Source organism: Anolis sagrei, chromosome 2 (assembly GCF_037176765.1).
Source record: "Anolis sagrei isolate rAnoSag1 chromosome 2, rAnoSag1.mat, whole genome shotgun sequence".
Classification (NCBI taxonomy): domain Eukaryota; kingdom Metazoa; phylum Chordata; class Lepidosauria; order Squamata; family Dactyloidae; genus Anolis; species Anolis sagrei.
Window position 1 is genome coordinate 131249604 of NC_090022.1, and position 12517 is coordinate 131262120.

Consider the following 12517-nt stretch of genomic DNA (forward strand, 5'->3'; position numbering starts at 1 on the left):
ACTGTGTCCTTCATGCTCACCGCTCAGCCTCCTCCTCTGACACTTCCTGCCTTCTCAGCAGCTTACTGCTACTGCTGGCATTGTTGTTCCAGGCCAGGATGTTACTACTTGAAAGGTTTTTCTGAGACTTCAAGTAGCTGCTGCTCTCTGTGTCTTCATTAGAGGTGGCTTTGATAATGTTGCTAAGGAAAGAAAACACCAATAGTCCACTATGCATATTTTTACATGCCTTGGTCCCATGGCAAAGCTTTCTAACTGCAACAACTTGCAGTCACCTATGAAAGGATGAATAAGACAGGAATCCATAAGGACTTACTTGAGGGAGGTTGTGGCCTGGTTGGAACTTTTAGGTGCAGGGCCCTTGTCTGCAGTGGAATAGTTGTTATGCACCATGGTAGTGACGGAGTTGCCCATGGCACCTTTGTTACTCCTCACAGGAAAGAAGGAAAACATGTCAGGATGGTTTCCATAATATATCAACTAAACAAACAAGTAATTAATCTCAACAAACAAAGGTGCCTGTCAGTTCGCCTTTCATCTGGCCTCTTTTCTCTAAGCTGTTGCCTACTGGACAGCTCTGACCTACATGAGGTTCAATATAAGATTGTCTGGTGTGTATTTGGAAGAGCAAAAAGAGACAGTGTGGCTGATGTGATTATTTCCCTGTTGTTCCATTGGTCCTCTCACTTATTCTTCTGTCATCTAAACAAAGTCTTACTCACCACAAGGAGGGTGAATGGTAGAAAGGAGAGTGAAAGCATCACGTGAGAATTTTTATAGGCAGTATAGGTGCCATCACCTGGCAAGGCTCCAGTGACCCTAATTTGGAATGTCAAATGAAGACAGGGCTGCTAAAGGATCACTAAAAACAGAGCCACATTTCAGCAATAATGAGAAAAAATAAGACAAATTGATTGTTTTGATGCAAGTTGCACGGAATGTTAAGTCTGACAATACTAACTGTGTGATTAGTTTCTGTTAGGTTCTTCCCCGTGGACTTGAAGATAAATATTATCCAAACCCAATTTGGATAATATATATTGTTAGGTTCTTGTGGGTTTTTTCGGGCTATAGAGCCATGTTCTAGAGGCATTTCTCCTGACCTTTCGCCTGCATCTATGGCAAGCATCCTCAGAGGTTGTGAGGTCACAAGAACCTAGTGATTCCAGCCATGAAAGCCTTCGACAATACAATATATATTGTTGTTTTTCTAATATCGATAGAAATCATACTACAACTGCTTACCCCCCCCCCCCCCCCCAAAAAAAAGACCCAGTTTGATTTCTCCCTTATGAATCAGCTCATGCTTTGAGATCTTCTGGAGAGGCCATTCTTTCTGTCACATCACCTTCACCTGGTGGAAACCTAGGAGAGGCCTTCCCAGTGCCTTCTTCTACCTCTGAAACTCTCTTCCCAGAAAAGTCAGATTGATACTGCCTTAATTACCTTTTTGCACTCAAGCAAAAATATTTTTCTTTTAGCATATTTTGAAGGCTGATTGCTCAGGGGTAATGGGCCTTTTATAATGTGGTGGAAGTTCTGTTTGCTGCTTCTTTTTCAATGATTTGTGTTTTTAACAGTTATTAATATCATTACATTTTAAATTTTGGATTTTGTTAATTTCTTGCTATACCTATTATAATTGTTCTAAGTGCCTTCCACACAGCTGAATAAAATCCCACATTTTCTGCTTTGAACTGGAATATATGGCAGTGTGGACTCAGATAACCCAGTTCAAAGCAGAGATTGTGGGATTATCTGCTTGATGTTCTGGGTTATATGGCTATATGAAGGGACCCTAATCTGCCTTGAGGCCGGAACAGGGAAAGAGGCAGGACATAAACAAATGGTGAGAGAAGAAAGAAAAGCAGCACTGCTTCAGCTGTTTATCATAGACACCAAAAGTAACATCGAGTTGTCAATATACTTTTCTCTACCTGTTATTAGCAGTGAAGTTGGCCGCAAGTGGCACATACATTTCTTTCTTCCTCATGCCTGCAGGGGCCTCCCTGGTGGTAGATGGGACAGGAAAGGTTCTGGGCTGCTCATCCTGCACAACATAATCACAAATATGCATTACAGAAAAGCATTATAGTTATTTCTGGTAGATCTTCTTCGGGCACTTTTAATCAACGCCCTTATAAATGCACCACATGTAGAGTATCCAACTAAGTTCTACCATTATTCTTACTATGTACAAAGGGAAGCATATGTATCTTTTATAAGAAGTTGAAGCCTTGGGATTATCATGGTATTTGCATTTACCTGACACTCATAAGCTACAGAAGCTGTGCTAACCTTTTGTTGATAACAAATGCTAACCAATGCCATTAATAGAATCAGCAAAGGTGGCTCAGAGCAAAAAAACGACTGCAAGACAGAATTCTTTTTCATGCCTCTTCACAATAGTTTTTTTAAAAATTAGAAATGTCTTTCTATGCTCATTCCCAATTTAATGCTCCACAGCTAAAATGACTAAGGTAATTGCTGCTGTATGGTTGCAACATTAAAGCTTTTCCAAAGGATGCCCACTTCTCAGAGTTAGTGCTGCCCTAGAATTGAGTGTTAGTGCGGAGACATTTATTCCCTTTGGCATGACCCAGAGGATATTAGAACAGCAGGCAGCCCCCTTTCCACTGCTTTTTAATTTTAGGAAGAATGAGTGCTGGAGTGGGATGCTACTCAATAATAGTCTATATAGGAACATTCTACACAGAACTTATTATAGCACTAGGTATGGCAGCTTCACACAGGAATTTACATTTCTCCAGTGACAGAGCAATACCATTCAAATATTTAATGCAGTTTCCAATAACAAATACATAAGCCAAAAATATTCGAGAAGGCTACAAATGTCTTGAAGATAATTTCCCTTCTTAGCAAGAAAATGCTTAAAAAAAACAAAGCTTAGGACTAAATCCATCAATCCAAACTACTGTTCCTTTGATATTTGTATTTTCTGATATGACCATGCCCTTACCAGGATGTTCCATGTAGTTTTCTTTTCTGGTGAGACTTTGCTCAAACTTGCCAGTTTCTTTCTTCCACCTGAGCTGCTGTCAAACAAAGTCAAGAAATCTCGATGGTGTTCAGGACTGAAGAAAAATAAAATTACAGCATTAATCAGGGGCCTTGCCTTGCATGATTTTAAACACCGTACTGCTTAATTCATTTCCAAAACATACACAATCTGTTTTGCAAGAGGCTAACTCATTTACACTACCAAAAGCTGCCAAGTTTTCTTCTCAAACTGTAAGAGATCCTCTAGAAGCAAAATATCCCAATTTCTCAAATGTGCCCTGAAAAGCAAACACAAACCCTGAGAGATCCTACACAGTTGTCTTGCCCTTCAGAGAGATATCTTTAAGGCTCACCTGAATGTACTATTCACCTGCTGGTTAACCTGAGTGGTGCTATTGGATCTTCTCAAATTGTTCATAGCTCTAGAAGAGCCAAACCCAGCATCCTCCTAGGAGAAAAATACACAAAGCAGTAATAAACAGAGCTGGCCATAACTAGATGCTTTCTAAAGTTTTCTAATGCATGGATATCAAAGTACTCCATCTACATTCACCTTAGCAAAAAGAAGTTAATGTAGCACTGGCAGATGATGATGACAGCACAGACTCTGGAAGGGTTGAAAGTTGACACTGGCAGTATTACTTGTTACCTTAATTTTGCTTTTTAAAGTAACATTTATTATTTACAATTAAAATATTTATAGAAACAAAAAAGGACACAGATTTTCCCCACAAGAGTGTAAATTCATTGTACATTTCTGTACACTTTAAATGAATTTGAAAAGAGTCTATTTTCTAATTTGAATAATGTACCTTAAATTCAGAGTTACGCTGCCATATTTACTAATACAGAAAAAAGTTTGGTGGGAACAAGAAGTCTTGATAAACCTTATTTAAGTATTTCTTTCTCTCTCAGAATATCTATAGCCCTAAAAATGAAACTAGAACACGCCTTTTGTCATTTCTCCCTCAGAAGCAATGTGTAGCGGTGAATTTTTAAAATATTTTAAAATTCCCTAAGACAAGGGCAAAATAGTAACATTAAACTATACAGAACTCTACTCCGCCTTCACCCATCTTGCAGCCCACTGTGTGAAATGGCTGAATCTTGGTACATATCTGCAATCCATGATAAAGCCCACAATATTCCCTTAGCTACAAGGTAAACATAGACAGAAAGTCCATGTTTTGGGGGACAGAATTTACCTTCCAGCATCCTCAAGTTAAAAATCTATTGTATTATAAAACTGTAATAACCTCCCTTGATCAACTCACACAGAACAATAAAGCATACACATTGATACAAATGAAGCTAAGCACTATAATTAAAAGGAAACATATTTATTACATGCTGGTAAATCATATCAATAAAAACAACTGCTTTGTCCGCAATACTCACTAAGATATTCCGTTTGGGCTTGTTTTCTGTAATGACAGAAATGGAGCGAGCGATGTGTTTGCCTGGAGAGGCACTGCTGGGGCGCTGAAGCACTTGGATAGGCAGTCCTGTTAGGCTGAGATCCACACCATTGGCACTAGCACCCTGGAGGGAAGAAGAGCTGCTTCCACGGACACTCTTCATTGTGAATTACGGAAAGTGGGAAGCCCTGGAAACACAGGGAAACAGAAAGAAAGATGGTCTCAAACATCAATTTATTGCATGTCCCAAAACGTATTATATACTCTAAATAACACATTACAATGTAAGTACCTATGGCATGCATTTGAATTCTGAGAACTCCCAACTTCCTTTTCCAAAGCAAAAAAAAATCTAGTCCTCAGGGTTAAAGAGAAGCATCAACATTAGAAGTCAATAACTTATTTATATGGGAACATGATAATTCTAAAAACAAACTTCCAAAATATTTTCATACCTATTTGGTTCAGCTCTCTTTTCTTTCGAAGAAGATATATTTCAACAACATTGGGCCCATGTTAAATTTTTGGGTTTGGCCAGGAACCCCCTCCCCCCAGTGGAGTCCCATTTACTACAAGTAGTAAAATTGTGCCCTATATATAACACGGAAAAAGGTTTAAATTTAGATTTCTTAAAATAAAATGTCAATTAGTGAATGGTTGCATCTGTGGATACAGAATTCATGGATACGGGGAGCCAACTGTATTTCCATTCTTTATAGTTTACTGATTTTGAATGTAATAAAATTTAACTACATTTTACTAAATTAGCATGTGAGGACACTATTTCACTAATCCGTTTGCTTTGCTTTTAGCAATTAATATGAGTCACTAATCAGATAAAATGACAATAATTTCACTTTCATCGTGTTTTTTGTTTTATACAGTGATTAATTTTATTTGTGTTCCAAAAAATGCAGGGTTATCTCGGTCAAATTATCTCTATATCTCACAAATCACAAAGAGTAATGTAGAACAAGTAAAATGGTGTAGTGTATTGGCTTCAGTATTGGACAAGGATGCTCAAATTCCTGCTCAGCCATGGAAACCCCCTGTGTTACCTTGAGCAAGTCACAATCTCTCAGCCTCAAAGGAAGACAAAGATAAACTCCCTATAAACATATTGTGCCAAGAACACCTTCTGACAGGGTTGCTTTAGGATTGTTATAAGTCAGTTGTAACCTGAAGTCCAACAACAGCAAGAACAAAAATAATGTGTTCAGTTATTATGTGGAGTGTCTTGGTTTTCTAAAATGCAACAGGTTCTGGTTAAAGGCCTGCTTGACTTATCTTTTACAGCAGAAATTGCCCATCTACACATGTACTCTCCTACAAACACTCTGAACTGCAAATTCTCTGGCCCAGGAAAAATCAACAAGGAGCTCACTATGGCAACCAGACGCTCACCCAGGAAAGGCAGATCATAGATCAGAAACCAGACTGCTGAGATTCAAGGGAGCAGCTATAGCTGGAAGAAAACTACAGAACTATGGACAAAATTGGCACTCTGCTTCTTTAAACAAAATGAAAGCAAAAATTTACTCTCCTAGATTTAAGACATAAAGCATGTTTTTATTTTCATGTAACAATGTGAAATTGCAAATGTTTTAATAGCACCGATCCCTTCTTAACCTCAGTAATCTGAGCTTTATATCTGTTGAAAGATGATTTCCAACCATTTTTTATCATGTAACAATATGCTACCATGTAGAGTCCTTTACTTTAACATGCAGCTTTTCTGTGGAAATCTGGTTTAAAATTACAAAAGCCTTCGGAAATGGTATGATCATGCAAGCAACATGCATACCTAAATTTTCTTGAGAAAGTAATTACTTTTACAAATCAAATGAATTCTGTTGTACAACCACATTGATAGGTTAGCTCATACAATTATTATTGTTATAGTTCCTGGTTAAAATGAATATTGCACACATTAAGGTGTGCCTTCAAAGCCAAACAGCTATCCACATGGGTGGCTGAGATCGTGACCCCTTTGATTTGTAAAAGGTGAAAGATTTATACGATCTGAAGAGAAGCCAGGAAATATGATGTATATATTCAGTTTTATCATATTTATTTACTGTATTGTTGTAAGTGTCATATTTAACATACTACATATCATTTAATCAAGTCTTATCAAGCCTGGTTGTTTCGTTTGGTACTGTGATATGGCCTAAAGGCTAATCAATAAAAAATTACTACTAATACCTTTGATTTGTGATGGCTTAGTGCAGTGGTTCTCAACCTGTGGGTCCCCAGATTTTTGGCCTTCAACTCCCAGAAATCCTAACAGCTGGAAAACTGGCTGGGATTTCTGGGAGTTGTAGGCCAAAACACCCGGGGACCCACAGGTTGAGAACCACTGGCTTAGTGTATTCAAACTGTTGCATGCACAAAACTATTAAAATATTGCATAAAGTTGCTATGTGTACATAAAACACCAATGAATGTTGTGCTTGGACATGGGTCCCATCTCCAAGAAATCTCATTACGTAAACATATATTTGCAAACACAAGAATTCCAAGATTTTAAAAATCTCAAGACACTTCTGATCCTAAGCCTTTTGGGGAAGGGATGCTCAATCTAAATTTTTATTTTTACTGAAACCTTTATTTTTATTGAAAAGACTTAGCATAGATATTCATGTATAACTCAATGTCATGTATAAGTCAAAGGCATGTTTTGAAGCCAAAAGCTATGGATTTTGATGTCATTCTATGGAGAGGAAAAGCACCAATGCCAAGTTAATGCCACTGTGGGTTCTCCTGCCAGCATTTAATAATAAATAATATAATAATAATAAACTTTATTTCTATCCTGCCCCTCTCCCTGAGGGGACTCGGGGCAGGTCACAATCTATAATAATAGTAGACAATAAGCTAATAAAAACAATAAATTAAACAAATAGAACTATTTAAATTAAAAACAAACAAACAAATCATAAAACAACAATTATGTTAAAGCAGTATAAAACATAAAGTGTGAGTCAAATAATAATATAAAAACAAAATTACATCATTAAGACATTAAAATAGTCCATTTAAATCAAAACATTTAAAAGGCCAGAATCAGTGAGAGCAAAGTTGCCTCATGTAGTTTGTCCCAGGACAGGCTAAGCCACTCTCTCCAGAAAAGAGTAGGGTTCTCTTCTGGGAAGAGTTAAAGTACAGTACTCTGACTGGCCCATGTTTTGGAGGGTTGATTTCTCCACTAGTGTTTGGCCTTGTGCATGCGTATATAGAGCAAGAGTTTTCCAAACATGTCGGTGATATACTTTTCAGACATGCATGATTTTGAGACACAGTTCTATTAACAAACCAGAGTTTATACCTGGCATGGGCAAACTTCAGTCCTCCAGTCATTTTGGACTTCAACTCCCACAATTCCTAACAGGCTGTCCAAAATGCCTGGAGGGCAACGTTTGCCCATGCCTGGGTTACCCTAAACCAGGGGTCCTCAAACTACGGCCCTGGGGCCGAATACGGCCCTCCAAGGTCATTTACCCAGCCCTCACTCAGGGTCAACCTAAGTCTGAAACGACTTGAAAGCACACAATAACAACAACAACAATCCTATCTCATCAGCCAAAACCAGGTCCACACTTCCCAACGAAATACTAATAAGTTTATATTTGTTAAAATTGTTCTTCATTTAAATTATTGTATTGTTCTAAAGTGTTTTTTGCACTACAAATAATATACGTGCAGTGTGCATAGGAATTTATTCATTTTTTAAAAATTGTAACCCGGCCCTCCAACAGTTTGAGGGACTATGACCTGGCCCTCTGTGTAAAAAGTTTGTAGACCCCTGCTCTAAACCCTTGTAAAGGATAAAGACACAAAGGTAAAGGTTTTCCGTGACATTAAGTCCAGTCGTGTCAGACTCTGGGAGTTGATGCTCATCTCCATTTCTAAGCCAAAGAGCCGGCATTGTCCGTAGACGACTCCGAGGCAGGAGTGGCACCTATTGATCTACCCACATTTGCATGTTTTCCAACTGCTAGGTGGGTAGAAGCTGGGGCTAACTGTGGGAGCTCATCTTGCTCCCCAGGTTTGAACCGGCGACCTTTGGGTCAGCAAGTTCAGCAGCTCAGCAGTTTAACCCACTACACCACCGGGGGCTCCCTATATATATGTAACCACAACATGTATGGGGATACAACAGATGCCATGAAAACCTCTCATACACACACAAGTAATATGATTCATTGTTTATTTCTCAGAGACCGAGAAGTTTCTCCTTAGGTTCGTGCAACACACCTACACACTGCAGCCGGCTCACTAGTGTGTCGTGACACACAGCTTGGAAAGATCTGCGAGAACAGAGGGTTGGAGGGTTTCCATTTTGAGAAGGGATGGAGTTGGGGGGTGAAGGGAAGGCAGTTTTATCCTTCCTTGCAGGAACCGCCGATGTCGCAGTGGGTTAAGCCCTTGTACCGGTAGGACTGAAGACTGACAGATGAGAGGGTTCGAATCTGGGGAGAGTGTGGGTGAGCTCCCTCTGTCAGCTCCAGCTCCCCATGCGGGGACATGAGAGAAGCCTCCCACAAGGATGGTAAAACACCAAAGATCCTTGCAGACGGCCAATTCTCTCACACCAGAAGCGACTTGCAGTTTCTCAAGTCGCTCCTGACACGAAAAAAATATCCTTCCTTGCAGAATTCCTCTTTTCTCCCAGGAGGAGCTTGGGCCAATGTAATGCAATATAATTCAAAGGCTACTTGCACACCAAACCGTGGGAGGCTCTGGAACAAGGGAACCGAATGGGGCCAGGAGGCCTTCGAGGCCTAGCCTCGCTTACCTCAGCAGCGGGACCCAGAAGGGGAGCCCGGGGCTTCCACCTCTGGCCGGGGCTTCACTCCCGGCTTCCGCTCAAGCTGAAGGGAGACAGGCGCCCCTAGGCCCAGAGACCCTCGCCCGAAGTGGCTTCTCCAAGAGGGCTGCCTACCTGCCCGCCTCCCTCGCTTCTTTCCTCCGGGACTTTTCCTCGTACGGCGCCCCCTGAGTCTTTCCCCGCAAAGCACCATGGGAAACTCCTTCCAGCTGCCCCCCCCCCCCTCTTCTTCTTTCAGGCCACGACAAAAGACGCCGCGCGGATAGCAACCAGGAGGAGGAAGGGCCCGCCTCCCCTCTAGCATCACATTGGCCAGGCTGGAGATAGGCGGCTTCTGATTGGCTCAGCCCCTTGTCTGTCTCTGACGGCGGCGCTAGGCTGACCGGCGCAAGGCAGAAGAAGGCGGGGAGATTGCGCGGGCGCTTCAGAGAGGGAAAAGGCAGCGAGGAGGCGGATTCAAAGGCGAGAGAACAGGTTGAAAGGCCTTTCTCCGAAACTCATGGAGCGAGAAGTGTTTCTGGATTTTGGCATTCTTGCATTGACACACGCAGACATGATAACAGGTCCTGGGCCCCATCTACAGGGCCATATAAATCAGTTTGGAACTTGTATGGTCCCTGGGTAGACTCCAAAAGAGCATTATGTGAGTCTACAGCAGGCCTGGGCAAACTTGGGCCCTCCAGGTGCTTTGGGCTTCAACTCCCACCATTCCTAATAGCCTCAGGCTCTTTCCTTTTCCTCCTCAGCCGCTTAAGCTGTTAGGAATGATGGGAGTTGAAGCCCAAAGCACCTGGAGGGCCCAAGTTTGCCCAGGCCTGGTCTACAGTGTGATCACTGCATTACAGTGCTGGAGAAGGGGTCCACGTTTGCACATGCCTCAGGTACACTTTGTATTTGTAGCCCAAAGGTCATTTTATACACAACACTTTTAACCATTTAGTGCAGGCATCCTTAAACTCCAGCTGTTTAGGCCTCCCAACTCTAAGAAGCCCAAACGAGCTTGTTCCATTTTCAGGAATTCTGGGAGTTGAAGGCCCAAACAGCTGGAGGGCCGCAGTTTGGGGATGCCTGATTTAGTGTATGAAACAAAAGTTAATACCCAGAAGTATCAGAAGAGAAAGGGGTAATAGTATGATAGCTGGGTCTGGAAGCTCCAAGCATTACAGAGATGCTGCAATGCTCCTTTGGGAGACCTGTTTGCGCAAGAGAGACTTAGCTAATGTAAACCAGGCTGGAGACAGATAATATAGAAGGAATGTAAGAGTTCTTTAATGGTGAAATCCTAACCCTAACCCTGAACTGTACCGTAAGCCCAAGCCTAACCCCTTACCCAAACACCCAAATCCTAACCCTGACGCTAACCCAAATCCTAAACTTTACCCTAACCCTAAATGGTACCCTAACCAAAACTTCTAACCCTTACCCTAACCGTAACCCAAACCCTTGCCCTAACCCTTACCCTAAGCATCCCCTCCCTTCGCTCTCCCCGCTCTCAGTCTGCCCCCCCCCCTTCCCTTATTCACAGCCGCCTTTGCGGCATCTCTGTAACACTCAGAGCTCCCGGACCCATCTATCAGACTATCACCGATAAAGGTGTCACTATCTCCGCCACCTGTTTTGGATTTTTGAGGTTTTTGAGTATGGCTCTGCAGCATGGCATAGTGGTGGTCTGAACACTGGACTCCTCCTTGACCAAAGCAGAGCTTATTCCCTCACCAGGAGCAAGGCTGTGACATCTCCGGCCCATTCCCTGTTCGGATATCAGCCAGCACGCCAATGCCTTAAATCACGAAATAGTTTTCTAAGATCTACAGAGATACTCGCAGGAACACCTCAGCAAGCGAGAGTCCAAAAGTGGCAGGCTCAAACCCAGAACCTCAACCCATGGTTGATACTGGATGCGAGACTCCCTCCTGGGCACACAGAAGACTGGGTGACTTGGAAGGCACTGAACAAACTCTGCTCTGACACCATGAGATGCAAAGCCAACCTTAAGAAGTAGGGCTACAAAGTGGAGTCCACAATATGCGAGTGTGGAGAAGAGCAAACCACAGAGAACTTACTACAATGCAGCATGAGCCCCACCACATGCACAATGGAGGACCTTCTTATAGCAACACCAAAGGCACTCCAAGTGGCCAGCTTCTGGTCAAGGGAAATTTAGTATAATGCCAACTTTTTAAACTTCGTGTTTTTAAATATATTACAGCTGTGCCCTCAATTCACTTTTGATATGATAAATAAATAAAGGGTCCCAAAAGAAGGGAATTGGGATGCTCAGTGGGACATATTCAGAGGCCTAGCCCTGTCGGTCTCTGCCAAGGGATCTTGTATTAGCGCCTTTAGGGACTAATGGAGAGAACAAAGGTAGGAGCTTAAGTTTCCTTAAGGCAAGGGTGGGGTCACACTGCAGGATTATGGCATTCTGGCAGCATTTTAAACTGCTAGGTCTTAATAGTGCAAACCTCTGGGATTTTACATCGTTGTGGAACCACAGTTCTCTAATAGAAAAGGCTAGATACTTCACAAAACTACAAAACACCATGAGCCATCAGGGTAAGTGTGAAGTCATTAAGGGGGAGAGGAACCCTTAACTTACTATTTTATAGAACTGAGGCATGGCAGTTAAAGTGGTCTCAAAACCCTAACCCTATAACTCTGCAATACAGTTACATCCTAATCTATTGCATCAAAGGAAGCAGATTTAAATTATGAGTCCCATATAGGGCCCCATTGGAGAGAAGATGGAGTCAAAGGTTTCTGAACTCCACTTGTGTGACTGTTTTAGACATTGACATGAATCTAGTAGCAACAACATTTAGTTACAGTGGACTCTTCAGAAAGTGCTTCAGCTGTTCTTGTTGAGCAAGTATCGTAAATGCTGATCTATTTTAAACATTTGATTTTCGTAGCTATTTTATATACGGAATCACATAAAAATTATCGGACGGAAAGAGGTCAGAAGGAGACAAAGTGTAAGAAGACCTGGTTTACAACTACCCAATAATCCAGATTTTTCTGCCTTGAAGTCAGCTCGTTAGCACCACACCTACCCATAATATAACCCTCTAAAATTGTATTGCTGCCAACACCCCAAATTAAAATCAGCACTAGCTTTATAACTTATTCATGAGGGTCAAATCCTTTTGTTTAAGATGCTTCTGCACACCATACTCTTCTCCTCCAGCTCCCAGGGCAGATGGATGGCCAATATATTGTCCAGTAATTCCCAACCTTTGGTCCTTCA

The 12517-nt window shown here is 41.6% G+C and overlaps 1 protein-coding gene across 5 annotated transcripts in view; it reads right to left on the reverse strand.

Moving 5' to 3' along the window:
* Positions 1-9490, reverse strand: part of CEP131 (centrosomal protein 131) — a 29635-nt gene extending 20145 nt beyond the window's left edge. For 3 of the 5 annotated variants that reach the window (XM_060764282.2, XM_060764281.2, XM_060764279.2), the window contains exons 1-7: positions 9238-9481; positions 4420-4627; positions 3375-3469; positions 2981-3095; positions 1938-2050; positions 317-430; positions 21-182 (exon numbers count right to left, since the gene is read on the reverse strand). In XM_060764282.2, coding sequence (XP_060620265.2) covers positions 21-182; positions 317-430; positions 1938-2050; positions 2981-3095; positions 3375-3469; positions 4420-4602 — 782 coding nt within the window. In that variant the 5' untranslated portion in view covers positions 4603-4627; positions 9238-9481. Of the gene's footprint in view, positions 1-20; positions 183-316; positions 431-1937; positions 2051-2980; positions 3096-3374; positions 3470-4419; positions 4628-9237 lie in introns of all 5 variants that reach the window. The other 2 variants (XM_060764280.2, XM_067463864.1) reach the window with 2 other exon arrangements.
* Positions 9491-12517: the final 3027 nt, after the last annotated feature.